Genomic DNA, 19,392 nt, shown 5'->3' with positions numbered 1-19,392 from the left:
TCTGGGCTCCCCAGGTCTCCTGTTTGGCCTACTCTTCCACATAATCACTTCAGAGCTGGATTTTTTTTTTTTTTTTCATTCTACTTTATCGTTTTCTTTAGCCACATTGGGTGGCAAGAGGGGTGGAAGCTATTTCTAGCAGCAGCTCTCAGTTAACGAGAACCCATGTCTGCAAGCAGCAGCGGCAGAGTGGGCGCTTGGTTAGGAACTCGGGCTCTGGCGTCCAGCCGACCTGCCCCGACCACCTGTGCACTTCGGTAAATCACTGACCCTCTCAGCGCCTCGGCGTCTCCAGACCTAAAATGAGGATAAAACACCTACCTTTCAGGAAGGGGGGATGTGAAGACTAAACAAGCCAATATATGTAAAAGGTGTTCAAGACACAGTAGCCCGTTAGAATTAATTACTACGAATTTTACGACCAACCCCAGGCCCCAAACCAGGGTCGCCGGAGATGCCGGCCCTCCGCCAGAAAAAAAGACGCCGCAGTTTCCAGCCCCGCCTCAGCCGCCGGCTTGCCAGAGCGTCCGCGGTCCGCATGCGCGCTGGCCACTTGTAGCACGGATTGCGCTGGTGCAGGACCGTGAGGGTTTGCGCAGGCGCAGGATCTAGGTGGCGCGGGTCGCAAAGTTACGCGCAAGCGCGGCCGCCCGAGGAGGTCGAACGGGCGTCGTTGTCCAGGTCGGCCATGGCTGAGGCGTCGCGGTGGCACCGAGGCGGTGAGGGGTAATCCTAGGGAGTTGTAGGCAGGGCCGATTCGGCAGTGACAAGTACGGTGGAAGGAACTATGTAGCCCCGTATCTCTTCATGAAAGACAGCACGTTTAGCCCTCCCAGTCTCCCCTTGAGAATGGGTGGACAGGGGTCCCGTTTCACAGATGGGAAAACTGAAGCCCTGAGGCGATATGGCACCCGCCCCTTGCCCGAGGCTCGAGCCGGGGTTTGTTACTCGATGCGCAGATACCGTCACTAGGCCATTCGGCGAAGTCCGTCTTTGATCTAGGGAACATTTCCTCCGTAGAAGGACCCCAGGTCGAGTCCTTTTCCCCCTCCAGCAGAAGCCAGCCTTCCCAAGAAGCAATATAGAAGGTAGAGAATACGGTTAGGGACAGATGAGGGATTTTTTCTTTTTCTTTTTCCTTTGTGTGTGTGTGTGTGTGTGTATTTCACTTTCAGACAGGACTTGTGAGAGAACGTCCTTGTAGTACATAAAATTCATTAGTGCTCAGTCATAGAATGACTGCCTGCTCACCCCTCAAGGGAAGTGCGAGTAATTCCTCCTCCTCCGCAAAAGTGAGAATAAAAAAATAACCAGTAACCGTTGGAGCTTTCCTTCATACAGTGTATCAGCTACAAGTGACTGTGTTTTCCCATCATCGTTATTTATATACATTATAAATTTGCATAATAATGTAAGGAAACCATTTGTTTTGTGTCTCACAGGGACTCCGAAACCTAACCTGCATTACAGTAAGGAAGTAGAAATTAGAACCACACTTCAGGAATTGGCACTCTACTTTATTTTTTTAATAAACCTATGTATATGTAAGTATACAGATGTAGGTGAAGACACTGAACTAAGAAGTTTATGTGGAGGTGAAAAATAAAACATGTACTTCATAAAGCGTAGCCTCTCAGACTAAGACTTCTAAAAAAAGTAACACATTTTAGACTTACTTAAATTGATTTAGAATGACACTGTTTCAATCTTTTTTTTTCTTTTTTTTTTCTTTTTTTTTTTTGACACTTTCAATCTCTTAAAGGGCAAAGCTTTAGGTCACAGGTGTAATGAAAAGCTTTCATAGTCAACGTTGATAGAATTATGACTTGAGTTTTCAGTTCAATCTTAAAAATATAATTATGCCCCTGAGTTGGCAATTCTGATGTGATTTCTGTTAGAGCCGCATGGATGCATTAGTTCAGTTTCATAGGTCATACTACAAATAAGGCCAAAGAAGTTAGTCTTGATGTCTGCTTCTTTCCCTGAACTATTGTACAGTTTATAATAAAATATGCTGGTGCAGAGTCACAGAACATATGGATCAATGCAAATTTTTAAGGAGACTGGGAAAACCTCTCAGTCTGCATTTCTCCTATCTGTGAGTCAAAAGCATTGACTAAATCTTTATCAAAGAGCATTTCATCATTAGAATGCCCAACAAACAGTAGGTGTAAGCTCATTGGCCAGACTTCTCTCATGTTGATATGGCCTGCATACTGGCAATTACATATCAGTTAAGTATTTGGTATCATAGGAGTGAGTTTGAGTCAGAGCTTGATTAAAAAGACAACTCTAGATCTTCTAAATTAAGACATTTTAGAATGGTTTTGAAATGCTTATTACAGAACATTCAGGGAATGGAAAAAAACAAAAATCATAGTTTCATTATTCACAGACAACAAACCTTTTTATAATTAGGAAAGATTGAAAGCAACTTAAATCTTCAACAGAGGGTTTGTTAAAAAAATAAACAGGATTTGTTTAGCATTTTGGTATATACAGTGAAATAATATGGAATATTAATGCATGGCATAGGCTCATGTGCCATAGAATAATGTTAAAGATAGATAATTGGTAAAAACTAAGTCTTCTAGATTAAAAAAAATAAGAAGAAGAAACATATTTAGTCATATTAAAGAAAGACCATGCTCTAAAACCTATCCACCCACCCTAGAAAGAGAAAAAATACCAGTTAGTGTTTTTTAAAATTCTTACCACATGCGAAATCATGGATTTAAATGTTCCACATGCATTATCTCACTTCTCATAACAAAACTATGAGGTAGGAGATGTTATGCCTATGATGGGACTCTGTTATTTGTTTGAATTCAAAATCCAAAGCTTTATTCACTATATTATATTGTCTACTCTCAAAATAGAGAAAAAGCTTGCAGAATAGTATGCATAATGTGATCTTGTCTTTTTAAAAATAAACTTGTTTTCTTTATAAATGTGTAGGCATATAGAAAAATCTAAAGAATATGTGTTAAGCCTAATTCTAGCAGTGGAATTATAGAAACTTCTTATTTTGCATATTTCTATTTCTTTTTTAATTTTATAATTAGTCAAGAAAAATTTGAATTTTCAAAACAGAATTGGGAATAAAATTTAACTAATTTTTAATCCTGATAAACTGATTTTTTAAAAATAAATTTTTAAACAAAAATTCTTCTCCTTAGTGACTTTTGGGATGGTAAACCCACATATGTATTACTTAAACAAAGTTATGTCATCTCTATTTTTGGACACTTCTGCGCCTGGTGATGAAAGAACCAACTTTAAGTCTATTCGCAGCATAACTGATTTTTGGAAGGTAAGGTATCATGCGACAGAGAATGAAGTAGCTTTTAGTATTGCATAAACAAACGCATGGCACACATAATAGGCACTGGAGACATATTTGGTGAAGGAATGAGTGAAAACGGATATCATTTCTTTAAACTTTTAGAATCAGTAAGTATATATTGAGATCCTATGCTTTCAGAGAGTTCTTAAAACTTTAAAAAAATTATACTTTTTAAAAAAGATTTTATTTATTTGAGACAGAGTAAGCGTGAGGAAGAGGGAAAGGCAGACTTCTCAATGAGCAGGGAGCCCAATTTGGGGCTTGATCTCAGGACCCTGAGATCGTGACCTGAACTGAAGTCAGCCAGTTAATCAACTGAGCCCCAAAAGTGTACTTTTTTTTTTTTCAAGTTGTTTTTATTTATTTGACGTAGATCACAAGTAGGCAGAGAGGCAGGCAGGGGCTTAGAGGGAAAAGCAGGCTCCCTGCTGAGCAGAAAGCCGATGATGTGGTGCTTGATCCACGGACCTGAGATCATGACCTGAGCTGAAGACAGAGGCTTTAACCCACTGAGCCCACACCCCCAAAAGTGTACTTTTTTTTGAAACATCATCATTGCATTTGGAAAATAGTAGACTTGCTGCTTATGTGGAGTTAGGATCCATGTCAAACTAATTGTGTATAGTGAAAATTATTTAAAAATCCTTAAATGGGGGTGTCTTGCTGGCTCAGTTGGAAGAGCATGCAACTCTTGATTTCGAGGTTATGGGTTTGAGTCCTACTTTGGGTGTAAAGATTACTAAAAAAAAAAAATCCTTAAATGGCCCATAAAGTGAAATATATATATAATTTTGGTATACAGTCTTGTATGTATTAGAATAATGTGCAGTATGTAATCAAGTAAAAAATAAAGAGTACATATGCAAAATATAACTTAGTGTTATAATTATGTGAGAGTATTCCTTCAGCTTTGGAACAGGGTTTGTTTGTTTGTTTCCATTACATTTAATTTAATAAGATGCTCACGTTATTAGGAGAGAACAATTAAGAGAGCGGAAGTTTCAGGTATCCCAAGTCACAGACATTGGGACATATAAGGAAGGTTTTCCAGAGGTGACGTGAATTTACTTGCATTTTAAAGGATGAGTAACAAGAGGGCATTCTGGGATGGAGAAACAATATATGCTATAAGTAATTCTACATCTGGAGTTGTACTTGGCATTAGGAATATAGAAGATGAGGTGGAAAAGGCCAAACTCGAGTTGAACAGAGGTCAGATCATGAATGCCATGCTAGGAACCTGAAACTTAAGGAGGCAGAGTCACTTCCTGAGAGAGAGGGGAAGTTTGAGATGAGAGCAGATGATTAGAGGTCATTGGTATTGGCCAGGTGAAATATAAAAGAAAAAGGAGATTTTCCCTGAGACTAGAAGTGGAGTTCACCCTGCTTTGTTATTGTGCTGCCTTGAAGTATACATGGCCAATGGCAAAGAAGACAAAGGCAGGAAAGGAAAAAGTGAACCCTGGGTTTGGGATCTCTTAGAATGGCAGAGCCAGGAAAGAGTAGCAGTCACCACCGCTGGAGCTGGTGGAGGAGGAGAACACAGACAACTTTGAGTGCAAGTGATGAGTTGCAGCTATAACAAACATGAGTATGTGGCTATGGGTTTATATACTCATGTATTAGGGGACAGTTTTCAATACACCCTTCATATAAGAAAGGGAGAAGAAGGGTTGTGGAATTAAATGAATTAATATTTGTAAAGTGCTAAAGCAGTACGTAGTACATAAGGCTCAGTAAATATTAATCATCTTCATACCCTTTAATATTAATTGTGGCTTGGTCAGTTATTTTCATACTCGTCAAAATCACTGATTTTTATGTTTTTAAGGTAACATTATGAAGTAGATTCTGTTACACAACTGACACGAAAATATTTTTCCCATAACATTTATCTTTCTATATGAAGTTTATGGAAGGACCCCTTTTGGAAGGTCTGTACTGGGACGCATGGTACACTAACAAGACGTTGTATGATTTAAAGAACAGCAGTCGTATCTACTATGAGAACATACTCTTAGGAGTCCCCAGAGTCCGTCAACTAAAAGTCCGCAACAACACATGCAAGGTCTATTCATCCCTTCAGTCTTTGATGGATGAATGTTATGACAGATACACTTCTAAAAATGAAGACCTGGCTGATTTTGGCCTTCAAGTGGAAACTGAGTAAGTAATATAAAATTACTTGTAACTCTCCCTAGCATCTTACCATTGTATCTTTAAAAAATTAGGAAAATATGTATATTTTCCAAATACCAAGAGTTGGTCTGTCAGGTAAGGAGACTTTCAATAATAGTAGCAAAGGAAGGAGCAGTGTTTAGAAAAGTAAGAGTGAACCTGTTACTTTGTTTACCAAAGGATATGCAGAGTATTCTTTTTACCTTACTGGAGTATATGAAGTGCTAAGTCATTATCAACATAAGGTTTTTGCTTTTACAGTACTCAAATCAGATTTTCTGTCTCAGACCAACCTCTCTCAAACATATCCCAAAACTTCTTGGGACCCCTAGAGAGTGTGTGAGGTGTGCTCTGTCACTTTCCTCCTTTCTCACTCTGACTTCAGTGATACCTTCTGTTACTGCCAATACAGAAAAGGAGCTATTATGTTCCACAGAGGCACTACATCTGATGATGCCTACCAAAGATACTAGAGCAGCACTCTCCAAACTGGCTCAGGCTAATGCTGCCGTGCACTCATGTCTATACTGAAAACAGGACACCCAAAGCCAGAAGCTGCTGGTATCATTTCTTTTACAGTCCTGTGGAAATCATAGGCGGCAGAGAATGAATTTTTTTAATTTAATATTTATTAAATGATACAAATACAATTCCCAGAAGCAGCCTGCATGAGCTCTTTTAGTTGTTTCTTCTGGTGTACTTTCTATTCCTAAATAATGTGCTTCTACTGCTGTTATTTGATTTTACAGGGGTTTTTTGGTATCTTTTGTATCTTTTGTCTCCATCATGAAAGGTGTCTATTGTGTGCCCCTCCATCTACACATACACACACACACTTCCCATTTCTCTTAGCCTGTAGTTAGATAATAATTTTTGTTAATCATTAGTCAGTGTTTATATTATAAATATGAGCAATGATTACATTTCTTTTCTTCAACAACCTCTCCTATAGTGCCAGGACTAATCACTACTTTACAGTTTTTGTTGATTTGTTTTTTCTTTGTGTAAGTTTTTGGTTATAATTTAGGATAGCAAAGTGCCTATTTAATTCTTAGAAATCTAATGAACTCATAAGTATGGTGACATTCTCTTAGGTATTACTGTACTGTATACTATTTCTCTTCCAATGAAAAATTACAAAATAAATCAGTTATTCAATTGCACATCTTAAATGTGCAAATTTTTTGTTTTGGAATCCAAAAACTAATCTGTTATGTATTCTATTATTCTAAATTCTCATAATAACTAAAAGTAATTTAAATATCAAAATAAACACTACATACTTGGAATTATAATACTTGTTATTCCCTAACAACCAAAATAAGAATCAATCTGTGCTTATTTGTCTATCTAAAATGTAACATTCTCTAATTAAAATCATTAAAAAATTGGAAGTAGAAGAGGATTGGTGTAACAAATGTTCCCATTTCAATTTAACAACCATGTGGAAAACACTCATAAATAAAACAATGGAATTTTCATTAAATCTGAATATTTTTTCTTAGAGGTATCACTTTTTCCCCCTCCTAAAAACAAACAGTATTATCAGTAGAAAAACAATTTTAAGCAATGCACCTTTGGATAATCATTCAAATCTTTTTGGGGAGGCTGAACGGGGACTGAAGTGAGGAGTCAAAGCTTTATTTTTTGATATCCCATAATTAAAAGTAGAAAGGATGGGGGTGCTTGGGTGGCTCAGTTGGTTGAGCACAGGACTCTTGATACCAGCTCAGGTCATGATTTCAGAGTCGTGGGATCCGTCCCCACGTTCCCGCTCCACGCAGAGCATGGAGCTTGTTTAGGATTTCCTCTCCCTCTCCCTTCCCCCAAACTTACATGTGTTTGTAAATTAACACTCTCTCTCTCTCTCTAAAAAAGTAGAAAGTAGGGGCGCCTGGGTGGCTCAGTGGGTTAAGCCTCTGCCTTCAGCTCAGGTCATGATCTCAGGGTCCTGGGATCGAGCCCGCAGCTGGCTCTCTGCTCAGCAGGGAGCCTGCTTCCCCACCCCCTCTGCCAGCCTCTCTGCCTACTTGTGATCTCTGTCTGTCAAATAAATAAAATCTTAAAAAAAAAAAAAAGTAGTTACAAACTTTTGTTAAAATAAGATACCTATTGGTGCCCCTGAGTGGCTCAGTCAGTTAAGTGCCTGCCTTCAACTCAGGTCATGATCCGGTGGTCCTGGGACTGAGTCCAACATCAGGCTCCTGGCTCAGTGGGGATCCTGCCTCTCTCTCCTGTTTCCCCTGCTGTGCTCTCTCTCTCATTCTCTGTCAAATAAATAGATAAAATCTTTTAAAAATATATCAATTTAACTATATAGACATTGTAAGAAAGGTCTTATATGTGATATGTAGAAGACAGACTATGAAGCCCCTCCTTTAATGTATGGAGGCAGATATTTATGAATAACATCCCTTGATATTTTTGTCCTACAAAAAGAAAGATTTCATAAGACAACAGAAACGTGTATTTAAAATACTCAGTCATGGTTTTCTAGATTGTAAGTTCCCTGAGGCAACAGATGGTTTTTTTAAAAACCTTTTCTAGTATGCCTGGGTGACTCCGTGGGTTAAACATCTGCCTTCTACTCAGGTCATAGTCCCATGATCCTGGGATCTGGTTCCACATCAGGCTCCTTGCTCAGCAGGGTGCCTGCTTCTCCCTCTGCCCCTCCCCCTTACCCCTGCTCACGCTTTCTCTCTCTGACAGGTAAAGAAAATAAATAAAATCTTTAAAAAAAAAAAAAAAACACCGTTTCTCATAGCATCTGGTCCAGTGTGTTGCCCATACTGAACACTAAAAAATGAAAACATACTAAATAATCCTCTTAATCCTTAACTCATTGTCTTGCTCCAAAATTACTATAAAACTTTCTAACTTAATACTGCCTATTTTTTTTAACATTAGCTTAAATTCTTAGAATACATCTCAGTCAGGCTTTCTTGTGTCTCCATTATTCTTTTTATACCTAACAGATGGAAGTACTCTCCTCCTGATAGTACCTCCCCTTGGCACTGGGGATTTGTTGGTGTTTACCGAAATGGGGGATTTATTTTCACTTTATCAAAATCAAAATCTGAAACGAAAAACAAGTTCATTGACCTTCAACTGAACAGCTGGATCACAAGAGGGACTAGAGTTATTTTTATTGATTTTTCATTATACAATGCTAATGTAAACCTGTTTTGCATTATCAGGTAAGTGACTCAAAACCTCTTTATTAGTCTCTTGAATTTAAAAAGCCTTCAGAGGGGCACTTGGCTGGTTCACTCAGTAGAGCACGGGACTCTTGGTCTCGGGGTCATGAATTTGAGCCCTGCACTGGGCATGGAGCCTACTTGAAATACATACATACCTACATACATACATGGCATCCAGAGCTCTCATTAGGGTTTCCAGTTCATGTGTGTTTGTACTAAGATTAAAATCATAAGCCTCAGGGGTGCCTGGGTGGCTCAGTCAGGTAAGCTTCTGACTCCTGATCTCATCTCAGACCTTGATCTCAGTTATGAGTTTAAGCCCCACATTGGGCTCCATGCTGGTCCTGAGCCTACTTAAAAACAAACAAACCCCACAGGGTCCCCTGATGGCTTAGTTGGTAAAGCATCTGCCTTCAGCTTAGGTCATGATCCCAGGGCCCTGGGATCAAGCCCTACATCAGGCTCCCTGCTACTTGGGAGCTTCTCATCTGCCTGCCCCTCCCCCTACTTGTGCTCTCTCTCATTCTTGTTCTCTCTCTATCAAATAAGTCTTTAAAAACAAATCATACAGGGGTGCCTGGGTGGCTCAGTGGGTTAAGGCCTCTGCCTTCGGCACAGGTCATGATCTCAGGGTCCTGGGATCCAGCCCCGCATCGGGCTTTCTGCTTAGCGGGGAGCCTGCTTCCTCTTCTCTCTGCCTACTTGAGATCTCTGCCTATCAAATAAATAAATAAAATCTTTAAAAAAAAATCATACATCTCAAAATAAATATAATGTAGCTATGCCAATAATGAATGAGATGGTAAAGCAACATTATATCCATTGTTTCATTGTTTTGGAATATATTCAAGAATATGGAGAATTACCTAACATACAATTTTTTTTAAACATTTTATTTATTTATTTATTTATTTATTTATTTGGCAGAGAGAGAGATTACAAGTAGGCAGAGAGGCAGGCAGAGAAAGGGGGGAAACAGGCTCCCTGGTGAGCAGAGAGCCCGAAGCAGAGCTCGATCCCAGGAGTCTGGGGTCATGACCTGAGCCGAAGGCAGAGGCTTTAACCCACTGAACCACCCAGGTGCCCCAACATACAATATGTTTTATATTAAGACTATATAATCTTATTCTACAGCTGTGCAGATCTCACTTTTAGTCTTGATTTCTACCTTTAAATCAGATCATTTAAAATCTGTTGATTTCCTTGCAGTATAAGCTTCTTTATTAAGGTATTAATTTTTGTCTCAAGAATGAACAATTTTTTTTCAAGATTTTATTTATTTAACAGAGAGATCACAAGTAGGCAGAGAGGCAGGCAGACAGAGACTAGGAAGCAGGCTCTCCGAGGAGCAGAGAGCCTGATGTGGGGCTCGATCCCAGGACCCTGAGATCATGACCTGAGCCAAAGGCAGAAGCCTAATCCACTGAGCCACCCAGGCACCCCAAGAACGAACAATTTAAATTTCAAACAATATATGTCAGTAGCTAGCATCCTAGAAATGATTACAGCCTATGGTGATTTGCAAAAATGGCCCCAATTCTTCACATCCTTGCCATGTAAGCTTGCAATGCTCTGCTGCCCAGGGATGGGTGCATTTAACCAGCTCCTGATGCAAGGCTCAGCCTTGGATTTTTTGTTGTTGTTGTTTTAATTTTTTATCATTTAAATTCAATTAATTAACATATAATGTATTATTAGTTTCAGAGGTAGAGTTAAGTGATTCAATAGTTTTATATAATACCCAGTGCTGGGGCACCTGGGTGGCTCAGTGGGTTAAGCCGCTGCCTTCGGCTCAGGTCATGATCTCAGAGTCCTGGGATCGAGTCCCACATCGGGCTCTCTGCTGAGCAGAGAGCCTGCTTCCCTCTCTCTCTCTGCCTGCCTCTCCATCTACTTGTGATTTCTCTCTGTCAAATAAATAAATAAAATCTTAAAAAATAATAATAATAATAATACCCAGTGCTCATTACATCACATTCCCTCCTTAATGTCCATCACCCAGTTGCCCATTCCCCCGACCTGCTCACCTCCAGCAATTCTCAGTTTGTTTCTTATGATTAAGAATCTCTTACAGTTTGTCTCCCTCTCTGATTTCATCTTGTTTATTTTCCCCCTCTTCCACTATGCTCCTCTTAAATTTCACATGTAAGTGAGATCATGTAATTGTCTTTCTCTGATTGACTTATTCCTTTTAGCATAATACCCTCTAGTTCCATTCACATCATTGCAAATGGCAAGATTTCATTCTTTTTGATGACTGAGTAGTATTCCTGTGTGTGTGTGTGTGTATCAATCAAATCTTCTTTATCCATTCCTCTGTTGATGGACATGGAGGCTTTTTCCATAGTTTGGTTATTGTGGATATTGCTGCTGTAAACATTGGGGTGCACGTGCCCCTTTGGATCATATTTGTGTCTTTGGGGTAAATCCCTAGTATTGCAATTAGTGGGTCATAGGGTAGCTCTAATTTCAACTTTTTGAGGAACCTCCATACTGTTTTCCATAGTGTCTGCACCAGCTTCCATTCCCACCAACAGTGTAGGAGGGTTCCCCTTTCCCTGCACCCTCGACAACACCTGTCGTTTCTTGACTGGTTAATTTTAGCCATTCTGACTGGTGTGAGGTGGTATCTCACTGTGGTTTTGATTTGTATTTCCCTGATGCTGAGTGATGTTGAACACTTTTTCATGTGTCTTTGGCCATTTGGATGTCTTCTTTGGAGAAATATCTGTTCCTGTCTTCTGCCATTTCTTGATTGGATTATTTGTTCCTTGGGTGTTGAGTTTGATTAGTTCTTTTTTTTTTTTAAGATTTTATTTATTTGTCAGAGAGAGAGCACAAGCAGGTAGAGGCAGAGAGAAAAGCAGAGAGAGAGCAGACTCCCCGCTGAGCAAAGAGCCCAATGCAGGACTCTATCCCAGAACCCTGGGATCATGACCTGAGCCAAAGGCAGCCGCTTAACCAACTAAGCCACCCAGGAGTCCTGAGTTTGAAAAGTACTCTATAGATCTTGGATACTAGCCCTTTATCTGATAAGATGTTTTCAAATATCTACATGAGTAGATATTTGTCAGTCATCTTTTGGTTTTGTTGACTATCCCTTTGCTGTGCAAAATGTTTTTATCTTGATGAAGTCCCAATAGTTTAATTTTGCCTTTGTTTCCCTTCCCTTTGGAGACGTGTCTAGTGAGAAGTTGCTGCAGCTGATCTCCAAGAGTTTGCTGCCTGTGTGCTCTCCTCTAGGATTTTGATGGATTCCTGTCTCACATTTAGGTCTTCCATCCATTTTGAGTCTATTTTGTGGGTGGTATAAGAGAATGTGGCTATCTAATTTTCCCAACACAATTTGTTGAAGGGACTATCTTTTTTCCATGGGAAATTCTTTCCTGCTTTGTCAAAGATTAGTTGACCATAGACTTGAGGGTCCATTTCCGGGCTCTCTATTCTGTTCCATTGATCTATGTGTCTGTTTTTGTGCCAGTACCACACTGTCTTGAAGACGACAGCTTTGTAATACAGTTTGAAGTCCAGAATTGTGATGTCACCAGCTTTGGTTTTCTTTTTCAACATTCCTCTGGGTATTTGGGGTCTTTTCTGGTTCCATACAAATTTTAAGATTATTTGTTGCAGCTCTGTGAAAAAAGTTGATGGTATTTTGATACATATTGCATTGAATGTATAGATTGCTCTAGTTATCATAGACATTTTAACAATATTTGTTCTTCCAGTCCACGAGCATGGACTGTTTTTCAATTTCTTTGTGTCTTCCTCAATTTCTCTCATGAGCGTTCTATAGTTTTCTGAGTACAGATCCTTTGTCTCTTTGTTTAGGTTTATTCCTAGATATCTTATAGTTTTTGGTGCATTTGTAAATAGGATTAACTCCTCAATGTCTCTTAGCACTTAGCCTTGTGACTTGCTTTGGTCAATGGAATGGGAGCAGATACAATAAAAGCAAAGTTTGAAATGAATTTGCCTGTTAAAACTTGCTCTCTGGAAAAAACAGAACAAAACAAAACAAAAAACTTGCTCTCTGGCATTTCTGCCATTAGATGAGAAGAACATCTGTGGGTTGATTTGGACCCAGGACGATGATAAGAGACATTAGGAAAAGACAAGGTGGAGGAGGAGGAGAAGTGGAAAGAATCAGCAGGCAGGGGAGGGAACCCTCTAAAAAGAAAAAATTCTTTCCATTAGTTTGATGACTCCAGTGCATTTGCCTAAACTGGACCATGCTAATTGACTTCAGGCCTGTGTTCTAGAATCAAACACTGACAAAGAAATAGGATTACCATGACTGAATCTGTCTGGGGATTGAATCAGCTTTCTCTGAGTGATCTGGGAATGGGTGGTTGCCTGATGCAATCAGAGTTCTGTTAGAAAGGAGGAATGGGATAATGACCACTAGACAAGCAAACGGCAGTATCCACTAAAATCTCAGTGAGTCTTAAATTTCTCTCATGAGTCTTACATTTCTACTCTAAATGGAATACAGAATTGGTGTACACTCTTATTAGGGGATTTTGCCCTCATGCAACAGTGACAGTGAAAACGCAACCATGGTCTAATAGGGAAGAATGAATAAAACAAATCAATTGTCTTAAGTAGCCAATGGACATTATACCATTTCTTTTATAGTTTTTTTTTCCTCTTCTTTCAGGGAATCAGAGCTTTTACCAACATTAATCACTCTTTCCAACAGTCCTGATCAGGATAAAGTGAAGAATACAAATCATTTTTATGCCTTAAACACGAGGAGAAACACTGGGATAACTGGCTTAAAACCATATAGGGAACTCCTTCTTACACTAGACTAAGTCTAGATTTCCTGTCTCTGGGGTTTACACTTATTCTGTGTTACCTTTTTAAATGTTACTTTTTATTTTTTATTTTTTTTTAAAGATTTTTTTTTTTTTTTGACAGAGAGAAATTACAAGTACACTGAGAGGCAGGCAGAGAGAGAGAGAAGGAAGCAGGCTCCCTGCTGAGCAGAGAGCCCGACGCGGGACTCGATCCCAGGACCCTGAGATCATGACCTGAGCCGAAGGCAGCGGCTTAACCCACTGAGCCACCCAGGCGCCCTAAATGTTACTTTTTAGAAACTAGCAGATTTTGAAACTTTAAATGGGTGGTAATCTAATCAGTGGTTGTATGGGAGCGCATTACTTAAGACCTTAGCCATTCACTTTCCTTTTGTAAACATATCTGGCAAACTAAACTGAATACTGTTCTTTTTTCCCTTTTTACTAGTCTATACTTCAGATCAAAATATTGAGTTTCTCTCGCTTCACTTCCTTCCCCACCATTGCACACCTAATACATGCAAGGCAAAACAAACAGTTCTGTTTTCTGTTTAACTGGTTTTGGTTTTATTTTGGAAGCACCTTATTCCAGTAGCAATAGTATTTGCTAATAGGTCTAAGTAGGAATACTTACATTATGATAGAGATACTGGGTTCCTTAAATTACTGCCAATTCTTAATTATATGAAGTTGTAGAGAGCAGTAGAAATACAGTGAACAACATCAATATCTTTTTATTTAGTGTTGGAATTAATTTTTTTATTTCTCTTTGCATATAAATTCTTGTGTCCAACATCCTGTCCCTAAAATAAACAAACTTGTTTTAGTAGAATATGTAATTTTGACATTTAGAAGCAAGAAGTATCGCTGATAATCTAAAGAGGGAGAGTGTATTTACTAAAGGGGGAGAGTATATTTTCCTTCTCTGAAACATTCAAGAATTATGTATTCTGGGAAGATTACTGGTTAACAACAGTAACTAACAGTATAGCATTTCTTGAACATCATCTCATTCTCTTGTGGACATAAAATTGTATTCCCAGTTATGATCAAGCAATCTAAACACAAAATAGAAAGAATGTCTGGCTAAAATCACATCTTACTTTCTCAGTTACACTGTGAATATTCAGAGTACCAAAAAAGTGGGACCATTAAAAAATAAGTAAATCCACTAGAATTTCTTTTAAATTGAACACGTTACCTCTACACAATAACTGATTATTAAAGTATACATCATCACAAATTGGAAACTTAATTTGTGGGGGCGCCATCACTGGGGGGCGCCTGGGTGGCTCAGTCAGTTAAGCATCTGCCTTTGGCTCAGGTCATGATCCCGGGGTCCTGGGATCAAGCCCCCCATCAGGCTCCCTGCTAAGCACTCCCTCTCCCATCCCCCCTGCTTGTGTTCCCTCTCTCACTGTCAATCTCTCTATCAGATAAATACACAAAATCTTAAAAAAAAAAAAAAAGTTCACCTTGAGTTAGGTACTGAAATATAATGCTTGAAATAAATGCACAGTTACTGTAACCTAATTTTACAGACTGGTGGCAGAATTCCCTGCAACTGGAGGAATAATTACTTCATGGCAGTTTTACTCTGTGAAGCTCCTCAGATATGTTAGCTACTATGATTATATTATTGCTTCCTGTGAGATCACATTTTGTATTTTTCTTATTGTCTTCACAACACAAGAAGGCCAAAAAATAAGAGAATTTAAGTCTGCTTATTTCAAAAGTGTCTGGAACTGGCTAGAATTACTACTTTTGGTGGTAAGTATACATTCATATGTATGATTGGAGGGAATCACATCTGAACCCACCAATGAGGGAGGTATAAAAAGCAAAAATTTCTATTCATTTGGCAACTAGCTAAGGAGCAGCTCCTCACCTCCCCAAGTCCCAGGTCTCCACCCCAACCCCTCAGCTCTTCTGGAGCCCCGCTGGTACAAGTTAAAAAGCTGCAGGTATCCTTCAAAAAAGGAGCTGTCATAGGGCATACTAATGGTGTGCTTCCAAAAGTAAGTCTATTTTCCCCCCCTGATTTGGTCCTTGAGAAAACCAACATAAAGTTAGAATAGGTGATTCTATAGGTATTATGATTTAATGTGCACAGTAGGTCTCTCCTCCCTCAAAATAAATGTGTTTCTTATAGAGCTTCCTGTTGAAAATCATAGTTACTTTTGGACATGTACTCTTCTTTTATGTTGCCTCTCTGTTTTCCTCCTCACACTGAGTTTTGAAAGAACATGAAAAATCAAGCCTAGGAAGAATACTGAAAGGGGTTAGGGGCCAGTGAGCAGGTAGGCATAGAGAACACCAGGACCGGAAAGATAGTCTCTGAAATAAATTCCAAAAACTGCCAGTTCTCCTCACTGGAAAGAACTAAAATAAATAAAGAGGTTGGCAGGGCAGGACAAATGGTAAGAACTTGGTCTTAGGAATGATGAACAAACACTTCCAGCTTATAAACCCTTACAGACTCTTCGTCATAGCCAGTCAAGGATATAAGTCTTTTTTCCCAAAACCAGATTAAAAGTTTTTCAGAGTCAGGAAACATGCCACCTACCTCTCTGGTTTCCCCAATAATACTTAAAATACAGCATAACATTGAACTATCTGAGCACTTCAGGCAAAGGAAGTCGAAGGACGATTTTCGTGACAGAAAGCTGTGGTACCTGACATAACCTGGTTCTGAAATCCTCTTCTGGAAGAGTTGTCAGAGGGTTCTCAAAGGGCTTATTTTTGTGTCATTGAAAAAAAAAACTTTTTTAAGTTTTTAAGTATCGGGTATGGAAATGTTGAACTATTATACTGTACACCTGAAACTAATATAACACTATATGTTAATTACACTGGAATTATAAATAAATACATAAATAAAAATAAACTTCTAGGTATCCTGTAGTTACATGGAGCAGAAATGCAGCATTGTCAGAATAATCATTTTAGGCATTTGTGCTTTATGACTCAAACAGGCACATAGATTAGGATAGTCAAGTGATCAGTATTCCTGTACTTTTGTGATCATTCTTCTATCTTAAACTTCTGTAAGTTGAGGTTTACTTCCCTTCACTTAAAAACCTATGCCTTCATTCCCCTTCCCTTTCTGTTAAACTTCTGATGAACTTTTTCCTGTGTCTGTTCATAGGCTGCAGGACATTCAGAAGTAGAAATTGTCTCTAATTTAATCTTTCTTATTTTCCCATTTAGTTATGTTTTTTGACTGTTTCCTTCAACATATACTGTAACGTACAAATTTTTCTCTTACTTGGAGACCTGTTAAAAAATACCGATCAATATTCAGACTTCTATTTTCTTGCATACTGGCACACTTACTACAACAATATAATTGCTGTCACCATCTTTTTTGCATGGATAAAGGTATTTATACTTTATTATATTAAGTGCAGCAGATTAGATATATAGATAGATTATATATTTAGTTAGCAAAATGGGAACTAAAGCTGTAAAGTTATGGGGGGGGAGGATTTTCTTAACTATAAAGTAATTTTAAAATAGGTTGGCCTTGCAATGATCGCAGGCAAATCCTCAAACACTCCTAACTATCATCAACACGTCCTTTATTTGGAAGCAATTTTTTTCTGAAATTAATTTAACTTATCCTAAGTAATTATATTATTCTTCTGTTTTAATTAACGTTGTTCTTTTTCAGATATTCAAATTCATAAGTTTTAATAAGACAATGTCTCAGCTGTCATCAACCTTGTCCCGCTGTATCAAAGACATAGTAGGATTTGCCATCATGTTTTTTATAATATTCTTTGCTTATGCTCAGTTAGGATTTCTTGTTTTTGGATCACAAGTTGACGACTTTTCCACTTTTCAAAATGCCATGTAAGCTGTTAGAGTAAATGTAATTATATGTACTAGTTTATAAGGAAAAAAATCATGAAAAGGCCTACAATAAGTAGTAACACATATTTTAATAAATTCAAACTTGGTTTTATGTTTTCACTGATAGAAAAATACCTGGTCACACGTAAAGTAGTGTTTAGCATTAAAAGATCCCAATGGATAATGGAGTCCCTTTTTTAAATGTTAAGAGTTCGAGTTAGAAAAATAATTTTTCATTTTTCATTGGTAAGAATTTTACCAACTACAACGGAAATAGGCCTCTATGTCTCTGTGATATTTATTGTCTGGAGAAAAGAAAGTTTAAATGTTTTTCTTTAAGAGCTCTACCTTTAGAATCCTTTTATCATATTCACCTGATTGTCCTTTGCTAATCTGGCAAAGCTGTGTATTAAAAATATTTTTATATGCATAAAGCAATCAGCAGGCAACAAACTTACACAGTGGATCAGGTAGAATCCTTAGAAAAGTGTTCAGGCTTTTTATTTTAAGTGAATAATTTAAATAAATTCACTTTTTGGGTAGATAAAATAAGTTCTGTGTGTGTAAGAAAATTATGATAGTCTGAAATATCAATTCTCAAAATATGTTCTGTGTAACTTAGACCAAGACTGGTGGAAAATGGCTTCATATTAAGTAAGTTTTTGAAATTTTGCATCACTCTTTTGAAAATTTACGGTGCATATTAACATATGGCCCTGAGAAAATCTGCAATAACTTTCTTAACTTTAGTGAAGAATTCCCCAAACTTGTCCATGCCCTTTTCCTTGAGAGTTTGGGAGAACTCTGGTCAAAGGAAATGTCTTAAGTTGCTCTCTTTTTACCATCCACATGAATATATTTAAAGGGCCAATTCTAAGAAATTTCATAATATTTGCTGAAATAACCCTTTATTAATCAGTCATGGAAAGAAGAGTGGACTAGGAACCAAGAGGATATAGTTCTACTTTCCACTTCTGCTGCTAGCTATTCAAATTTTCTAGACCTTTATTTCCTTATCTGCAAATGAAGGAACTAGACTAAGTTACTCCCAAAGATTTCTTCCAATATCAAACAACCTACAATTTGAGAAGTCTAATTAGCTTTCTCTTGAGTAAATTATGTTTGCAGTTCCAACAACTTCTTGGTCCTTTCCTAGGATCTTAATTCCAGTGTCACTTCCTGATAAAAGTAGCATTGGACATTGAATATAAATGTTGTAATTTACAGAACTTGGAAATTGGTCTTACCCTAGATAGTGGGGAAGAAAGGAAGTATAAGGCATAGAATGAACAGGTAGACAACTTTGGAATACATTAATGAAGGGACTTCTGCTTTTGGTAATGATGTGCTAGGTTATTCAGATCAACCTCCTCTTCAAGACAATTTAAAAAGCTAGGTGAGCGGTGCCTGGGTGGCTCAGTGGGTTAAAGCCTCTACCTTCAGCTGAGGTCCTGGTCTCTGGGTCCTGGGATGGAGCCCTGCATCGGGCTCTCTGCTCAGCGGGGATCCTGCTTCCTCCTCTCTTTCTGCCTGCCTCTTTGCTTACTTGTGATCTCTGTCAAATAAAAAAATAAATAAATAGATAAATAAATAAATAAAATCTTTAAAAATAAATAAATAAAAATAAAAAGCTAGATGAAATACAGATAACGTTGACGAACTAACCAACAAGTGGACCAAAACCAAAAGGCAAGAACCCAGAGAAGCAAGCTCAGCATCCAAGGCTTCTTTTGCCCTGAAGGCTTTTTTAAAAGTTTATAAGGATTTTTTATTGTGTTAAAATATACATAAAATTTACCATCTAATCCATTTCTAAGTGTACAATTTATACTAAGTACATTTATACTATGCAGCTGTCACCACCATCCATCTCCAGAACTCTTTTCATCTTGTAAAACTGAAACTATGCCCATTAATCAAGAATTCTCCACTTTACCCTCCCCCAGCCTCTGGCAACCACCATTCTACATTTTGTCTCTTTCTCTTTTGATTTTCATTAACTCTAGGTGCT

General features: G+C 38.2%; 1 protein-coding gene across 5 annotated transcripts in view; it reads left to right on the top strand.

Annotated features, from left to right (window-relative positions):
* The first annotated feature begins 622 nt into the window (after positions 1-622).
* PKD2L2 (polycystin 2 like 2, transient receptor potential cation channel) overlaps positions 623-19,392 on the top strand; it is a 42,515-nt gene continuing 23,745 nt past the window's right edge. For 3 of the 5 annotated variants that reach the window (XM_004744889.3, XM_045075469.1, XM_045075470.1), the window contains exons 1-8: positions 623-719; positions 1,443-1,544; positions 3,180-3,313; positions 5,256-5,512; positions 8,500-8,721; positions 15,068-15,296; positions 16,737-16,907; positions 17,200-17,381. In XM_004744889.3, the coding sequence (XP_004744946.1) occupies positions 689-719; positions 1,443-1,544; positions 3,180-3,313; positions 5,256-5,512; positions 8,500-8,721; positions 15,068-15,296; positions 16,737-16,907; positions 17,200-17,381 (1,328 nt within the window). In that variant the 5' untranslated portion in view covers positions 623-688. Of the gene's footprint in view, positions 720-746; positions 1,089-1,442; positions 1,545-3,179; positions 3,314-5,255; positions 5,513-8,499; positions 8,722-15,067; positions 15,297-16,736; positions 16,908-17,199; positions 17,382-19,392 lie in introns of those variants that run through there. The other 2 variants (XM_013052471.2, XM_013052472.2) reach the window with 2 other exon arrangements.

This window comes from Mustela putorius, unplaced genomic scaffold, assembly GCF_011764305.1.
Source record: "Mustela putorius furo isolate JIRA1106 unplaced genomic scaffold, ASM1176430v1.1 tig00000145_pilon_pilon_pilon, whole genome shotgun sequence".
NCBI classification, from domain to species: domain Eukaryota; kingdom Metazoa; phylum Chordata; class Mammalia; order Carnivora; family Mustelidae; genus Mustela; species Mustela putorius.
This window is presented reverse-complemented; position numbering and strand designations above follow the sequence as displayed.